We start from the raw sequence: 18,868 nt of genomic DNA on the forward strand, positions 1-18,868 counted from the left end.
TAGTGCTCTACAAATAATGGAAGCAATGTTTGACACATTTAAAACAATGAACAAATGATTAAAGACAAAAGGTGTACTATATGTACTGCTTTATTATTGGATGCTGAAACAGGTAATCAGACAGGCACAAAAATACTCTTATTTACACCTATGTTAAAAAGAAAAACTTTAAAAACAGACACTTGCACATGCTTGAGAATAAAGCATTTTCTTGGTAAAGGAAACTTTGGCAAACGGCAGAAATTTGTCTATCCCAAGTGAATATGCATCTATGGTAACTTGTGTTTCTAACTACAGCTATGTCTCTGTACTTGAAATCATCTGTAAGAGAAGTTTAAGATCAAACTGCTGATTCTGGAAATGCAAGAAAGCAAAGTTTAAATGCACAGAAAATGAGAGGAAAATAAAATACATCTACTCCATTTGAGAAATGGAACCAAAAGGAACTAAACCTGCTCTGTGAGCACACAGTAATATTAAAGTTCACAGTGCTGCAGATCTACAACTTCTTCACTCTGTTAATCAAAATAATCAACGGATATATGACGAAGCATGTGAGAAGAGGTGTCTGAGAGTTAAAGTTTACACAAAGTACAAAAATAAACTATTCAGTCAGTCAGTCAGTCAGTCAGTATCTTGGGGAGTTTGATGCACTGAAGCCTTGAGCAGCAAAACAGACGACAACAGTCAGTGAACTGGAAACCAGTGACAGTGATCAGTCATCAACTGGACAGGAGATCCCAGTGTGTTGAGACCAGTTGGAACAAGTACAGCAGCACATGTCCTCTCTGTTCTTCAGGCAGGTTGGACACTCAAGTGGACTCTTCCTGAGCTTTACTAAAGTCAAAGAAAATAGGATTAGAGGTACAGTAGACAGATATTTGTGAACACAATTAAAGATAAGTGATGACAGTTTGTATATTGGAACTATTGGAACATGTGGCAGAGAGCTAACCAGCCAAGAGTTCATGTTATGACCTCAGCTTTCTATAAAAGATCCGGCTGAGACACCGTTGGTTTTATTCATTTTGTGGGATTTGTAGGAAAATATGCAATGATTAATCATAATGTCTCTTAGCCATATATAATATTAGTAATGTAGCAGTGTGCAATATTAGAGTGTAATTCTAGTTTAATATATGTAAAAGATCTCAGTCATGTTGTGTGACAAGATTGAACTGTTGGGTCAAAGTCGTACGTTGTGTTTTCAGTGTTGAAATAACCAGGGACTACCTGTGGTTCTCTCCTGCTGGGGCGTCTTCTAGCAGCTTCTCTCTCTCCGTCTCCTGCTTCTTCTCCTCGGGGCTGATGTCGCCGTTCGTCATCTTATCTTTTGAACAGAGGGAACAACGTAGACTCAGTCAGACAGAACATGACTCCACAAACTAAAACCACCGCAAAGACAGAACTCACAGGAGCATGTGACGACACATGCCGAGCTGCAGACCTTACTGAGATGAATAGGATTTTCTGCCCATTCGCCATGCCTTGGTCTAGAAAGAGAGCTTTCACGGGAGCCGCCGTGTATTTGGTGGGTACAGTGTGCACATCAGCTGAGTGAGTCACTAAAGCAAGGATGTGGCTGCTGATTACTGCCATGGTCACGAATGTCAACCACAGATGACGTCCCAATGGAAAAAAGAAGAGACGTACAGGACTAGACGGACATAAGTGTCTCTGTGTTATCTGGCTGGTGGTGTTCATATCTGACTCAACTGGTCATCACTCATTTACCAATAACCAACGCAAATGCCTTCTTATGTAACTTCTTTTATCACCGACGCCTCTCCATCTCTCACTGCTCCATTCATCTGACATGCTGTGTTAATTTCAGCTTCCAAATAGCTCACATGTATGAGTCCTGACTTTTGGACTTCCTGTGCACACTGCTTTGTAACTTGTCATCATCATTAGCATGATTACTGATCATCGACATTGATTCCTAAATCCTAATATTATAAAATGTATTATTACAACAGTAAGTAATATATAGAATAATAATATCACATACACAGGAGATAATCGCCAGGAGCACTTTTTTCCTTATTATTCCTCTTCCAGACATGATAACGTGAGGTTCGATTGGGATCGGTGTGCTATGTCTTTTCTCTAAAGAACACAATTTATTTTTTTTAACGGAAAACTTTTTTGCATGGAAGTCAATGGGACGGGCGAAAAACAGAAAGAGTGAAAAAACAACAATCATTGGAGTTTTCAAACGTCTACTGCCCAGGCATACTTTCACCTGAGACTTCATTTGAACTTTAAACTGTAGACACAAGTCTTGTGTATTGGTGTATGAATCCACATTTTGATAGGTATTATAGTTTTTGATTAATCCCTGATCAATGACCATGATACTTTTTGGAGAAATTATGAGATTATGATGGGTGTGTATTGCACAGAACGTTCGTGTCAGAGTGCGTGACATCATCGCTTAGAGTGGGAGAAGTTGTCTGAAATTTTTCTCTTTCCACACTCCTCCCGGACACAATTTACACTCTACACACATGATTCTTTCCAAATTTGTAGACAATCTTGTTCAGTCTCTCACAATGTGCTCGAAAAAATCTGAGAGACTTAAGAATTTGATTTAGCGGCCTCTAAGTGCAGCCACATCTGTCTCTGCTCCTCATTGACTCCAATACAAAGATTTTCTGAAAGAAGCAGAAGGGACGCCTGTTTTAAACTTGCAAGGGTCTCCAAAATATTTACTGTAGAAACACCAAAATCATACCAAATCGTTCAGGAAGTCCTTACAATCACTCTTTTTCCTCCACGTTTCTGTGTGCCCCTATCGTCATTGGCAACCACCTCAAATTGCTGTAGTAACCTCTGAGCCTCAGGCCAGGGCTCATTACTGCCTGCCACTCGTTAACATGTTTTAAACACCGCCCCAGAGTGATGCTAAATCAGACTGATATCTATCTATCTATCTATCTATCTATCTATCTATCTATCTATCTATCTATCTATCTATCTATCTATCTATCTATCTCTGAGCCTCAGGCCAGAGCCACAGTTAATCTACTGACAGACTCTGTCAAACACAACCATGCCTGGCGCTCGTTAACATGTTTATAAACACCCCCCCCCCACACACACACACACACGGACTCTCCTTAGAACAAGTTCTTGAAGGTGTTCTCAGATCATCATCAGACGATCAGGTTTAGTTCAAGTCTCTGTCAAACACACAGGTGACTTAATGTGGAGCTCCTCCATATCAGTGCTCAGTGAAAGATGATCATGTGTCTGTCTGATTAGCTCTGTCTTGACCTTAAGGTCGTGGGTTCTCCCATGTTGACAGACATGGTACACACGGCAGTAGCTCCCGTGGCCCCTTTCAAAATTTCCCATAGGAAATGTTCTAGTTAATAATGTTATACTCTGTTTGAGACTGACTGAAATGTTTTCAGTGTCAGTGTTAAGTACCAAAAGTTGGTATTAAATATTCTTACGCAGCCTGTGCAGTGTTCTTCTTAATTTTGAGAGTATTTTAAGGAAGAAAACCTCTTTCCCTGGCTCTAAAACACTTCAGCCATTTCAGAAGATTCTGTAACACCACGGACCGTGGTTAATTGTGGTTAGCGTCACGTCCTTATCTCAACTGTATGGAAGTTCAGCATCAGTAAAACCAATGGAAACATTCTCTTCAGTGATCACTTGTTCCCATACAGTGTGACAGAAGGTCATTTGTATGTCTTCTCAATCACAATCTCAAGTTAAAACAAGCAGCTCCAGTGGAACAAAGAGAAAATCTGGTTTCTCTGGCGTGGAGTTAAATGTAATTGTTAATTTCTGATTTTACTGCACAACAGCAGCTTGAACAAAAACACGTGAGCATCATGATTTGTACCTGGGTTGTTCTCCTTGGCTTGTTCAACTCTCTTCAGCGCTCCTTTCTTGGCCTCTTCATGCTGCCGTTGTTCGGCTAAAGACTTGTTGAGCACCTGGCTGAGCACGTTGTCGCCTTCTCCGACCAGGAACATGCTCTTAAACTTGTTGTACAACATGGTGGCCTTATCCATGATGTCCTGGCTGGCCTTGAATCTGCGAATCTGGAACATGAACAACATTGTGCATCACCGCTCAATAAAAATAAAATCTCAAACTCTTGTCTTTCTGTGGGCCCTGGATCATTCATTCACTGTACCTTTTTGAGCGTGGCTATGAGTTCACTGTGTTTCTGCAGGTGCTGGGTGGTGACCTGGAGGGATCCTATCTCATCTAGAGCCTCCAAGCACTTCTTCACATCCTGGAGCGGTAGGCAGCGGGCGAAAACAACAAGAAAACACACAGACAGACAGACAGACAGACAGACAGACACACAGACAGACAGACAGACAGACAGACAGACAGACAGACAGACAGACAGACAGACAGACAGACAGACAGACAGTCACACACACACACACACACAAAAAACAACACGAGAAAAATAAATATACAAATGCAAAACATTTTTAAACATCATTGTTGTGTATTAATAATAATTCCCTACATGTGTGCATGACTTGCATAAAGGACTCGGTCATTTTTCTTTTTTATCAAACTTTCTCTCCCTGAAAACAGGACAGACTAAAGTGAATCTAGTCCTGTGGCTTGTTCACCAGAAACTTGACTGTCACATTGTCAACAGCCTTTCAACAATTTCAGTAAACCGTTAAATGTTACTGCCTTTTGCACTATGTAGGTCACTCACAGACCTGTGCGATGACTGATGGAAAATCAGCGTAACAGTCTGGGGGTCACTCAAGTGTCAATATCATCAGAGCACTTGTATTGGCTCTTAAGACCCATGTCACAAGGAAAACAAAGGAGACTGAACTTCTGTGTTTACAGTCCAATTACATGATGATGAATAACAATGAAGATCAATAACAATTTAAAAGGAGCAAAATGCTGATTCCTGTGTTTGTTTCAGTTTGATGCATATCATGGAAAACAAGCAAACATAAATTACAAAGAAATACTAGATGTGTTTAATTTATGATGTGACAGTGAACTCACAGGGTTGTCGATTTTCAGTGAAATCTTGATTTCACTGTGCAGCCTCTGGAGTTTCAAGTCAGTTGACACTTCTGCAGAAAAGGAGAGAAAAAATTGAAATGTTTTATTATTTTCCATCAATATTTTTAAACAAAATTTCAGTGATTTTAGAATTGAACGCTTGAGAGAAACATGTTTTTGTTAATTATTAGAAAGCACATGGATATTTAGTGTCGCCTGATTCAAGGGGACTTTGCTTGTTTACAAGGCATGAGAAAAAGCTCCCGCACACTGTCATCACTTGCAGAGGTTTTATTGAACAACGTTTCGGTCCTGAGACCTTCGTCAGGTTCTAAAGGTGTGTGTGAGGGAGGAGGCGGTATAAATAACCTCGGCACCAATCAGCGTCCTCACGTGACAACACCCCAGAGCAAAAAAAGTTACACACAGTGTCAACAAAATATACACATTATATCAAAATACACATTACATTACAGAATCTCATACATTAGGAAAAAATCGAATAATTAAGAATTTTTTAAGGTTTTTTAAGATTTTTTAAGATTTTTTAAGACCCTGAGGGGCACTCAGGGAGACACAGAATATAGAAAAAATCTCTAGAAAAACATCTATGATAACGATTTAAGTAGCCTACATATCTGAAATAGACCTGCATGTGAGGAGACCGAACAAGACATAACCCACATCGAAAATCACATCATATCATATCGAAAGTATCGAAAATGCAAACATAATTCATTTACTATAAACATTAGACATTTTTTCAAATTTCTTCACATTTCTTAATAATTTTTAAGCCAAAGAGGGGAGTTAGGAAGAAACATGTCAAAATTATTACAAACACACATGAAGGGGCAACTCATCATTCAGACCTCTAGGTGACAGAGTCTGTAAATTGTAAATCCAGAATGCTTCACGACGTTTTAACAGCAAGTCACACCTTTAGAACCTGACGAAGGTCTCAGGACCGAAACGTTGTTCAATAAAACCTCTGCAAGTGATGACAGTGTGCGGGAGCTTTTTCTCATGTTACTCGACCACCTGGTCTTCTCCTACGCACCTGTCCGTCCGTGCCGGTGTGCACAAGTTTCAGCCTGGTTTTGTCTCAGCCGGCTGTGTTCCGGCTTCTCCTTGTTGCACCCGACTCACTTGCAAGTAATTAGTTATCCCTATTCTGGAGGATGGGCTCCTTTCAAGAGATCAACGCGCTCACCCAAAATTGCGCAACTGTTTTTGAATTCACCGAGGAGGATGCCCACAGAATACTCATACCGAACCACGGAATGGAGAGATCCATATCCTCAGAAGACCTGAGGGTCAAAGCAGAGAGATTGCACCTGAAAGAAACACGTCTCCGGATGCACGGCTCCACTTTGAGCGAGTATTGGAGAAACAAAAAAATCCCGAGGGGCTTACGCATCCAGAAAGCTCCCACGTTTGGGAAAGTAGATGAAACCTTCACCAAAAGATGGGGAGAAATTCTGAACAAATGTTCTCTGGACCTCATGCTGCTTATTATTGAACATGTATCCACTGCAGCACAGGAGGTAAAGACTGAGATTCAGGAACTAGAAGAGAGCCTTAAACAACAGTTTGGCACCGAGTTCTCTACCATAGAAAAATCTATAAAAGACTCTGTTGACAAATACAAAGATAAACTACAGTCCATCAAGCTAAAGAAATACAGACGTGACACAGAGGATTATCTCAGAAATGAGGTGTATCACTGGGAGACAAAGGAACACGTGGCACCCTCCCAGCCAGCATGGACCCAGGGACGTCGTGGTGCGCAAAGACGCGGGGGCGCGCCAGGACGCAGGAACGAGCCAGGACGCAGCGGTGGTCCCGGAGCATTCGCACGGAGCAGTGGCCGTACTCCTGCAATGGACACCTCCGAGAGTGAGTTCACCTTCGATAGCGACTCCAGTGGTCCTCCACACGCTGCCTCTTTTTTAGGAGGACGAGGGAGACACAAGAGAACAGGCCAAAAAGTTGTAGGAGAGGCAAGCGGTCATCCAAGACCAGACCGTCCCCCCCCCCCCCCCCCCCCGTCAACAGATCTCCGCTACCCCCCCCCCCCATCAACAGATCTCCGCGCCCCCCCCCCCCCCCCCCCCCCCCCCCCCCCCCCCTCCGCAACAGATCTCCGCTACCCCCCCCCCCCATCAACAGATCTCCGCGCTCCCCCCCCCCCCCCCCCCGTCGACAGGTCAGACACCACCTTAACTAACAAATTTTCTGGGGGAAACACTGCCCACCTCAGGGGTCAATACGTTTGGTTTAAAGGTAGAGCTGTTCAGATGTTTTAGACAGATTAAATTGAGACATTTTTTTTCTAAAAGTCCTGTCAACACTTCCAACACTGCCTCCACCCCCTTTAGACCCAAGAGTTCGTTTTGCCCGAATGTTACAAATGCATCTATTAATACTTTCTGCAGGTTAGTGGAACTAGACATTATGAAAAAGAACAAACCACCTCCACATGTTCCACGTAACCTTACTGCAAGTGAAGAGACGGCACTGAATGAACTGATTGCTGACAAAGACATTGTGATCAAACCTGCGGATAAAGGTGGTGGCATTTGTGTCCAAGATGTAAATAAATATCATGCAGAGATTATGTCACAGTTGTCTAATTCCAAATTCTATAAACGCCTGCTCTCTGACCCCACCAGTTCATTCCAGCAGGAGGTGCATTCTTACTTGGAAGAGGCCAGATTACAAGGTTGGATTACAAAAATTGAGTTTGATTTTTTGTATTGTCAGCATCCTATACGCCCTGTATTTTACACCTTGCCTAAAATACATAAATCCCTCATTGATCCTCCTGGCCGCCCTATTGTTGCTCAAACGAATTCACTACTGTCCCCTTTATCAGAGTTTGTTGATTTTTTCATTAAACCATATGTCCATTCTTTACCTACTTACATAAAAGACTCGACTGATTTTATTCATAAAATCGCGAGCATAACTGATCTCCCTGACAGTGTCTTTTTGGTAACTTTAGATATTGCCAGCTTGTATACTAATATACCACATGACGGTGGTCTGGATGCCTTAAGTTTTTATCTTCAAGACCGGGACAATACATCGGTCCCGCCTAATCAGTTTATTATTGACCTGGCCAGTCTAGTTATGAAAAAGAACTATTTTTGCTTTAATGGTGATTTCTATTTACAAGTGTCCGGCACTAGTATGGGTTCTATTTGTGCGCCCAACTATGCAAACCTTTATGTGGGCTTTTTTGAGAGAGACTTTGTTTTTAATCCTGAACAAAACACACATTTGCCCAGAATTCTTAAATGGTACAGGTATATTGACGATGTATTTTGTTTATATCAAGGCAATCTGAATGAATTACACGACTTTGTTGCATTATTGAACTGTTTTAATAGCAATCTCCAATTCACTGTAGACTATAGCCAGGAGAGAGTACATTTTTTGGACATGTGGGTCAGCAAGACAAATGGTACTCTCACAACTACCTTATATCGTAAGGATACTGACAGAAACACACTCCTTCTGGCGAACAGTTTTCATCCTACCCCATTGAAGAGGGGTCTCCCTAAAAGTCAGTTTTGTAGACTTAGGAGGATCTGTCAGACCACCGAAGACTTTACGGAGAAGGCGATGGACATGAGAGCTAGATTTGTCCAGCGTGGGTATCCTGAGGAATGGATTCAGAAAGCTTATGAATCCGTCCTGAAAAAAACTCGCACTGACTTATTGAAAAAAAGTCAAAAAAAAGAAAAGAGTTTTTCTGTCACCTGTATTACCTCGTTTTCTCCCCTGTCACATGTCATAAAACCTGTTTTTAAAAAGCATTGGCACATTCTACAGTCAGACCCAGAATTGTCTTCTTCGTTTAAAGATCTGCCGTTATTTGTGTACAAGAGGGGTAAAAACTTGAGAGATTTACTGGTTCACGCTGACGTCACTAACCAGCAACCCACGCAGCTACAACAGCGTCTCATACACCCCCTTCCCACTGGCAACTATCGCTGTGGCCACTGTGCCCAATGTAACAACACATACAAAACCCACCACTTCAGCCATCCCCACACAAACAAGAAGTTCCCCATCAACAGTATTATCACATGCGATGCCACGCATGTTGTGTATATTCTTTCTTGTCCGTGTGGTCTAGTGTATGTGGGTAAAACCATAAGAAAATTAAAACAGCGCATTAGTGAGCACAAAAGCTCTATACGCCGGAATGATAGGGAATACCCGGTAGCAGTCCATTTCAATGACGCTAGACATGACATCTCCTCCCTGCGCTTCTGTGGTATCGAAAAAGTAGTCCCACCACGCAGGGGGGGGGGATCATGACTTGCTGTTAAAACGTCGTGAAGCATTCTGGATTTACAATTTACAGACTCTGTCACCTAGAGGTCTGAATGATGAGTTGCCCCTTCATGTGTGTTTGTAATAATTTTGACATGTTTCTTCCTAACTCCCCTCTTTGGCTTAAAAATTATTAAGAAATGTGAAGAAATTTGAAAAAATGTCTAATGTTTATAGTAAATGAATTATGTTTGCATTTTCGATACTTTCGATATGATATGATGTGATTTTCGATGTGGGTTATGTCTTGTTCGGTCTCCTCACATGCAGGTCTATTTCAGATATGTAGGCTACTTAAATCGTTATCATAGATGTTTTTCTAGAGATTTTTTCTATATTCTGTGTCTCCCTGAGTGCCCCTCAGGGTCTTAAAAAATCTTAAAAAATCTTAAAAAACCTTAAAAAATTCTTAATTATTCGATTTTTTCCTAATGTATGAGATTCTGTAATGTAATGTGTATTTTGATATAATGTGTATATTTTGTTGACACTGTGTGTAACTTTTTTGCTCTGGGGTGTTGTCACGTGAGGACGCTGATTGGTGCCGAGGTTATTTATATCGCCTCCTCCCTCACACACACCTTTAGAACCTGACGAAGGTCTCAGGACCGAAACGTTGTTCAATAAAACCTCTGCAAGTGATGACAGTGTGCGGGAGCTTTTTCTCATGTTACTCGACCACCTGGTCTTCTCCTACGCACCTGTCCGTCCGTGCCGGTGTGCACAAGTTTCAGCCTTGTTTACAAGGCAAAAACCGTGTTCAATCAGTCAGAGTGACCTTAGATCTTTGACTAAATTTAGTCAGACAGTTTGTCTCTGAGCCTAATGAACGTTTGTCCTAAATCTGAAGAAGTTCACTGAAATTACCTACGCGTAAAGAAACCTGAACCTAAAACCTGTTACTGGGGAAATTCTCCAGCCACGTCTGAGTGCAAAGCAAATGTGTGGAGGATTAATTAGAAGAGGAATGAACCAAGATGTTGACGATAACCACGACAAAGACTGAAAATGTATGGTCTTAAAGGGATAGTTCAACATTTTGGCAAATTGGCCCATTGCCATAATCCCTATAGTTTTAGCAGTAGGTTCGTTACCTTTAATTGTCGGTGCTATATTTAGAACGGCGGAGCAGAGCCACGAGCTGCTCAGAGCTACGCTACGGAGGCCAAATAAGGGGATTTCTTGGTTTCCCTCATCAAATTCATCAAATACACAATCCAGCAACTCCAAAATGCTCTCGTGGACAATTTGTGACTTGCACATTCACCACGCTATGTGATAATAACGGAATATTTCGAGGCAAATTCATGCAAAACCGCTGATGCGCATTCCAGGGGCAGGGGTCAGGGGCAGTTTTTCAACAACTCCGTTATTATCTCATAGCGTGGTGAATGTGCAGGTCACAACTTGTCCACCAGAGCGTTTTGGAGTTGTTGGATTGTGTACTTGATGAGTTTGATGAGGGAAACCAAGAAATCCCCTATAGCCTCCGTAGCGTAGCTCTGAGCAGCTTGGAGCTCTGCCGTTCTAAAACCTGCTTGCACCGACGATTAAAGGTAACAAACCTACTCCTAAAACTAAATTTGCCAAAATGTTGAACTATCTCTTTAAATGACATTACAACAGTTCAATCTTAAACCCCATAGGTCTAATGATTATGGGATGATGTTGCTGTGCTAATATATAAAGTCCTGGGTCTCTAAAGGTCCGTCAGTCTGCCCCAGGGCAGCTGTGGCTACACATGTAGCTTACCACCTGAATAATGGTTACGCGCTTTGGGTATCGGGTATCAATAGAAAAGCGCTATATAAATGTAATCCATTATTATCATCATTATCATTATAAGGTGACCCCATTGGGGGAAAAAAGATCATTAAACCATTTATTCTCCCGGCTTTTATACTGACACTTTCAAACTAAAAAAACAAGAGTTTTAGCTGGTTGCTTTGTGCCATGTAAACATGTGAGACTTATTCTGGCTATTTCATTGTAATATTCAGCTTCATTGTTTACCTTTCTTTTTAACTCCTGTCCTCTCTTCATTTTTCTTCCCATCATCTTTGTTTGGCCTGCAAAGACACAATAACCAACAGAAATCGGAAATCTATACATTCAAATGTATTTAAAAAAAAAAAAATCCATTTAATATTCAAATCCTTTCTCAAATTGAAATACCAAACATTTTCTGGTTACTCAAATGTTAGCCCTTATCTTAATATAGTTAAATCAAAACATACTGGATTGTTGGCTGCTAAAATAAACAACATTAGGACATTACTTTGGGCTCTGGTACCTTTATATAAATAATCAGACACTTACTCTCTCAATTCATCTGCTTTCCGCCGGCGATCTTTGTCAGTTTCTGAGCTTTGCTGCTTCTTTCTGCCTTTATTTTTCTGAGATGAGAGGAAAGTTAAGATTGTGTCAATGAAAACCTTATAACTGATTTTTGCAAACACTGCAGTCTTGCAGAGCGGACACCTGCCTCTTCGTCGTCAGAGCCAGAGGAGCTGTCATCCTTGGACTGCTTCTTCTTCTTGGTCTCAGGCTCCTTCAGCTCTACCTCCTTTCCTTTGCTGTCCTCCCTCTTCTTTCTCTTCTCCTCCTCTCCACTCTTAGACTTGTCCTCTGCTGCTCTCTTTCTCTTTCTGTCTGACTCAGCAGTATCCCTAAAATGTATGAAAGTTATGTATTAGAGGCTTAAAAGACAGATGGAAACATTTAAATAACATATTTTTATACTTTTCTTTAAAAAATTGAATCCCAATGAGTTCATATTCATGTGGTTACATTTCACTGCCCGAGCCTTGCTGGTCCTGCTGCTGGAGCAGAAGCAACTTCTCACTTTTGGGCTTCCTGCCTCTCCGTTTGGGACCCTCTCCACCTGATCACACACACACACACACCAAAAATTCAGTTAATGCTAAACTTGAGCCAAAATCTATCAATTCTGCTCATTGTGCTGCATGTTTGTCAGTGTGATTATTGCATTTTTTATCATATTTGCTGCTGTCTATCTGCTACTTCCTCACACAAGCTGCATGCACACAATATAGGACATGTTTGGAAAGAGCATGGACTTTCTTGTTCATGACACAGACAGTGTTATATCAAGGGCAACAGTCCGACCTGAGGGACTGACGGGGCTCACAGGAGCATTATCTTTTTCAGCCTCCTGGTCGACTTCGCTCTGGAGAAAAATGACACAACAACCATCTTATAAAATGTTCTCTACAAATTAAAAACATTTTCAGTGCGTCAGTTTCACTTGCAAGCCCATTAATAAATGCTACCCACCTTTTTCTTTCTTCCTCTCTTGGGTTTAAGAACATCTGTGGAGTCTTTCTGGGCAGCAACCTGAAATGTAACAACTTTGTTAATAATTTTGTTACACAGAACACAGAAATGTCAACAAGAGCTGTACTGGACTGAGAGGAGAACAAAATGAGAGCTAAGTATAACTGTGAACAAGGCATATTGACATGTACTCAGTCCTTCTTTGACTATTAATCAGTCTCTATATGAACTCAAACACCATCTTTGTGTCTGGAGTGGCAGTAGTTCGCCCTCTAGTGTACAACTGCAATATTAAATGTGCTGATTCCATTAACTATAGTTGTGTCCCAGTTTCATACAATATACTGCCAAATAGACTTTAATGGAAAATGTCTTTCTACAGAATTAATAGTTTTTTCGTTTTGTAATGTAATTAATTTCTCTGATTAAAGCTCTAATTAAAAGCTCTGTCAATCACATTGCGTCACAGCAGTGTACAACAGCATCACAGTTAAATGTTTTTTTAAGTGCACACTGATTTTTCTTTTGGCTATACTTCCCGAGAAATGGCCTTTATCAGTATGGAATCGGGACACAACTCATGTCTTGTAAAAAATACTCACCACTGGGAAAATATCAAGACACAAAACAAAACCGCATTGAAAAATACATGAGACATTATCTGAGTTACAACTTACCTTTCTCCAAAGCACACAGAAAGCCATGCAAAAATAAAGTTACATCAACTAATTGTCAACAGTAGGATTACGCAGTTTATGGACAGACAGGAAAGGCAGGAAATGGAAAACACTAACAAGTTGTAAAGTAGAGAAAGCTCAGGAAAAGGAAACACTTCCCAATTATTTATCTTACGCATATAAAGGTCATATAAGATATTAGCATCAGCATTTTCAGAGGGCTAGCTCAAGTTTATCTGATATCATTTAATCTTAACTTTCATTGAAAACACAGGGACTAGTTTATCTCATCATCATTCTGTTTGCAGATCATCCATCACCTCAGTTGCATTAACATAGCGAAACCCCGGCCAAGCACTTCAATCAAAAACATCAGGCACCAGAAACACGTTGTGGCCGCCGACAAGAGTTTTGAGTCAAACAGAAAGAAACCACCCAATTGAAAATCCACCAAGTGTCACATGCTTTCCCACGGGGGAGGGAGAGGGGGGAGGGGGAGGGGGGGGAAGGGGAGGGATGAGACAACCTGCACCGCTTTATGGTATCCCAGCATGCAAAGTACGTACATCCTGGTTCTGAGGACCCTGCTCAGACATCAGAGACCCTTCCTCCATCTCCTCCATCTCCTCCTCCTCATCATCCTCCTTCTCCTCCTCCTCCTCCTCCTCCACATTCTCATTCTCCTGCTCAGCCTCAACTCCTGGAACCTGAATGCACCCGAGACACAGCATAGGACGCAGTGCGGTGGGGTAAGCCGGTCTTGAAAGGGAGAAAAGTTAGCGGGTATCCTTCTGTGGCACACACTACTCTTAGCAAACAGGCCTTCAAGTCTATGAATACAAATAGTCACACCATTCATTTTTGTAAGCTAGTGCCTGCTGTCAACACATAATTCAGTATGAGGCCAGTCAACACGTGACACACTAGAGAAAAGATCAGAAAAAGACAGCAAAAGAAGAAAGAAGCTGACAACAACACATGTACGAACCCGTAGCAGGTCACTGCAGTGAAGCCACCGTCTACATATTCACGTGTACGGGTTTGACGAGCAAAATCTTACTTTGGATTTCATCCCCTTGTCGTCGGTATCTTCCTCTCCCTCTGGACTGCTGTCTGAATCCTTTTCCATGAACGATTCAGGAGGGACCGGCTTTGAAGAAGAAGTTTGATAAAAAAAAATTCAAAAGTTTAATTTAATGAGAAAACTTTAAAACAAACAAAGACAGTAGAAGTCACTAAGGATCGTTTCGGTCAGGAGTCGAAGCGGCGATCAGTGCTTCAGGTATATGCCAACATGGGACGTGCTCGCTAACCACTTGACCACAGAGCACCCCCAATTATAATAATAATAATAACCAAAACAACAACATGATATGACATTTGGTTTTGACCTATCTATATAAAAGAGCACAGTAGAGACATTTTGAAACACAGAGGCATGAGTTCAGTCGCCCCACCCTGACATCCGGTGACTGAGAACTGGAGAAAGTCTCAATCATGATCAGAGAAGAGGAGGGAGGAGTCGAGTCATTGGTCGATGAATCCAACTTTGTGAGGACAAAAAGGCCTCGAAACAAGCTTTATGCATTTCTCACAATGAGAATTTGCTAAACTGAGCAGCGGACCACTTGAACTTGATGCACACTGACTCGTGAATAAAATGTGCACAGACGCTTCAAGGTGAACTATTCTTTCAGCAGCTGCTTCCCAGTGAAAGCCTGAATGAACTTGAGAGGGCACGGATGTCTGACGCAAGGCAGAGTTGTGGAAATTTAACAAAATGTAGTGTGCACTTCAGCTGATGTGATTTTTTTTGTTGCTTTTTTCAATGAGTAGTTTGTAAGGTGGCTCAGTGCTGCTTCTTCAAACTGTTAGTGCACCACTAAGAATAATGAGAGCCTGACTTTACAAGCATGGACAGTACATTAACACTGTACATATACATAACGGCTACTAGTCTCCCAGACCTTTGACACATTTTTTTCCTGTTAACCCCAACTTCTCTCAAGCTGCTGAAAAAGCTTTTCAAAAATAAACACTTTGGTTAGCTTTAGATATCCACGGAAAAACCCGGCGTCAGGAAGTGGGGATAAAATCAAACACAAAAGCCACAAGTCGAGTCAAAATAAAACAGTCAGGGAGGTAGAGCAGCATCTGAGGAGCAGCCGATCTAAGCCCAAGTCTAACTTCTGAGGGAAAAATGTTTCTGGTGGAAACAGGGAGGAAGAAGATGTACCTTGGGTGCAGTGAGCTCGACCTTTGGGTTGTTCTCAATCTCCCACAATCCCTCATTGAAGCCTTTTCTCTTGTTGGGCTTGGCGTACTTGTCTTTGTTCAGCAGGTACGGAAAGATATCTTTCGGGCCAAGAAAGGCCCTGTGGGGGAAAAGAGGAGATCATTTTAAGGACACTTGTCCATTTTATACTTTCTGTACCAATACAAATACAGTGTGTGTTTACTGTGAGCACACAGATGAAACTTACACGCTCATCAAATATTTATGTATTTGAAGAAACACCTTCAATAACAGATACATGTACAAACTGGATCATTATAAATTCACTACTTGAATGTATATGCATACTGTGAATTAATGTTTGTTTGCCACAGTTTTAAAACTTAAACTTGAAATTATAAATCAAATAACTTTATCAGCAACTTAAAATCTACTTAATGCTAAATTGTGTCTTGCACTATTTTTGACCATTTAAAAAAAAAGAGGAAACAAATCAGGTGCCAAGATATACTTGACATATTTTCTGCCATGGCCACTCATTAACAGTGAAACATTAAATATCACTTCACATAAGGTTTGTGAAACCACAGAACTGTTGACTGGTCTGTTACTAACGTTTCATGGGTGCCAAAGAAGAAGATGGGAAACTTGATGTTGGATGGCTTCACAGCGCCGTCTGGGACTTCATCGATCTGTCAGAGAGATTTTTGTTACATCCATAAACAAAGTAAAGCCGACAGTAGAGCTGGAGTAAATGTATGTGTGTGTGTTGTGAGGGTGTACTTTTTGCACCTGCATTTAAATGTACAGTAAATTCAGTTTACTCATGATCAACTGTAGCTCTTTTTTTTTAATCCATAAATATCAGTATATAGGAAAAAAACTGCTTGCTAAAATTTCGCACTGACCAATGGCCAATTTCCTCTGACACATAAATCCAAAGATATTCAGTTATGTATCATATATGACTCAAAAAATTAGTAAATATTTGGCATTCTCACTTTGAGGGGAAAAAAGAGATATGGTGGCATGCAATTTCAGCTGAATCTTTATCTTTTATTTTTTTTCTAAAACTTTGATATGACTCTTATTGGATCTTCAACCAAGCGCATATGTTTCTTCAAGTCTGAAGAATTTGATCTGTCAGCTGGAGCAGCAATTGGTATTTATGGTGCAAACAATTCACATCAATGGTGTGACACATTTGACCTTTGTCAAACACCTGCAAGTTTTCTCAGCTTTGGATATTGCACTCTGCAACATCGGGATTCATTTCTAAATTGATTTAGGGCTGTGTTGGTAAACTGATTATCAGTGGAAATAAAAAAAATATGATCAGAATTATTTGAATGGAAACCATTTGTTTAACTGAATAGCTTAGTCATTTTAGGATATGTATCACTTAATTTAATCCAGAGGATAAACAGCAGATCAATCACTGAATCATTGTGCTCATTGATTGATCGATTATAGGGGCTGATTAGTCTGGGTGAAACACATTGAATGACTAATCAAATGTGAAGTGATGACTAACTTTGCCTTGTATGGTTTGCCTGTTAATGAGCTCTGGACTTACTCGTGCGGGCCAGTGCGGGTAGCCCTTCATCTTGGCGAAGATCAGGTCACCGGGTTTCCAGTCTCGCGCCATGCTGCAGGTTTAATCAGGGCTGGAACAAATGACAAATGATAAAGCACATCGATTCATATAAAGGACACACACGGCCGCGGTGGCGCATCTGCAGCACTGCAAAGGGAAACGTGTATAGGTAACGTTACATCCACTCAGTCAGTGCCCCTCCCCCTAACCACCACCACCACCACCTCCACCTACATCCTCCAAACTGCACACACTTCATTCAAACGTGATAGTCATGTTTCATACGACAAAACTGGTCTTGCATGACACACACCCACTGTGTCTACTCAATCTAATCTCACTGACACTCGGCAGACAGACACTAAAACACAGCGTCAACCAGATGTAACACAACACACACACATACACACACACACATGCTACCTAGCCTGTAGCTGTTTAAAAAGCTGCCGAAACCAAAACAGCCCTCCTCCGTTTCTCTCTAGTGAGTGTAGCCGTGTGGGAGAAACCTGAATATCGCTGGTTATTCTGCAAGTTGTTGATAAAGCGTGAGTATTTTTTTTTTTTTTACCACCAGGAAAACACACGGCTCCTTTTCCGCACAGTCGGATGCACGTTTTCCGCTCCCGCGCAGGACGTCGTCAGGCTGTACCATTACGAGGCAAAACGGAGGAGGGTCTATTTTAATACATTTCTTTATTTATGTTGTTGTTTATAGTTTTATTTACAAAGGAGAATCACGAGTTAACATATACAAGAACACCGAGTGTTTGCAAACCTGTAGGGAGTAGCAGATTGTTTTTTAAAAGGGGGAAATATTAGTGAAGGTAACAACTCTGAGCATCTTACCGTTACATAGATCGTCTATGTAGGTTATTCGGCTGGAGAGAAAAAAAGTGGGCGTCAACTTTGAGGCATGCGCACTCATCCCACACTCATGACAAATTAATGTAACTACGCCAAAGTCTCTGGCTATGCTCAACATCTTCGCCAAAGAGTTTTTGTTTGAGTAGATCTACAGCAACTGGCCAACACTAAACGCAAAATGTACCTTTAGTCGTTTATTCATTCTTACTCCAATGTGTGAATCACATGTTCTTGGTACGTGAAAATAGCATCGGAGTGGGAGCTCTGTAGTTGTTTTTATCGCTCTCTTTTTTAACTTGGTACTGATGCTGAGGCTGTCACTTTGACACGAGCTGCAACATCTTTCATAACATCTGGGTTTATCTTTTATCCCGAGAGGGAGGAAGGTTTTTTTTTGTGCGTGGTTGTTTATGAGTACAAGAGAAAACTTGGGTCATATCCCTTTTATGTTTTGTCTTGTTTGTTCAATTTTATTCCAGTACATGCAACAGTTTAGTCACACTTGGGAAAATTAAACATTTTGTAAATTTTTCTGAGGTATCACAAAGTAAACAAATGCAGACGCCAATGCAGTTTGTCAAGAACATGAAAGGCTGGCTTCTACAATGGTACAATAATGATTCAAAGCAGACCTCAAAATCCACCATGAAATACTTCAAGAATCACAGGCTACAGAAGCTTTTGGATCGGCCCTCACAGTCCCCTGACTTGAGCTTCACAAAAAACTCTGTGGGTAGATCTTGAACATGCTGTTTGGGCAAAACAGACAAATACAACAAAGATATCTCACAACTTGAAGTTGAACTGAAGAAAGAGTGGGTGAAAATGTCCAGA

At 41.1% G+C, this 18,868-nt stretch overlaps 1 protein-coding gene across 8 annotated transcripts; it reads right to left on the minus strand.

The window, feature by feature from the left end:
- Positions 1-72: 72 nt before the first annotated feature.
- psip1a (PC4 and SFRS1 interacting protein 1a) lies at positions 73-17,774 on the minus strand. Of its 8 annotated transcripts, none has more exons than XM_085780894.1 (17): positions 17,742-17,774; positions 17,147-17,237; positions 16,186-16,262; positions 15,571-15,709; positions 14,395-14,484; positions 13,901-14,041; positions 12,658-12,717; positions 12,490-12,550; positions 12,151-12,244; positions 11,846-12,029; positions 11,680-11,756; positions 11,374-11,429; positions 5,014-5,084; positions 4,157-4,258; positions 3,860-4,061; positions 1,234-1,330; positions 73-837 (listed from the first exon to the last, which is right to left on the minus strand). In XM_085780894.1, exons 2-17 carry the CDS (start codon positions 17,216-17,218, stop codon positions 813-815), a joined length of 1,548 nt encoding a protein of 515 aa, XP_085637020.1. In that variant the 5' UTR covers positions 17,219-17,237; positions 17,742-17,774; the 3' UTR covers positions 73-812. The 8 variants fall into 8 exon arrangements, with proteins under 8 accessions (XP_085637020.1, XP_085637035.1, XP_085637011.1 ...); XM_085780909.1 differs by having other exon boundaries at positions 17,739-17,774; XM_085780885.1 differs by having other exon boundaries at positions 17,677-17,774.
- Positions 17,775-18,868: the final 1,094 nt, after the last annotated feature.

This window comes from Trachurus japonicus, chromosome 1, assembly GCF_045865225.1.
Source record: "Trachurus japonicus isolate A0001 chromosome 1, Traja_1.0".
Taxonomy (NCBI): Eukaryota; Metazoa; Chordata; class Actinopteri; order Carangiformes; family Carangidae; genus Trachurus; species Trachurus japonicus.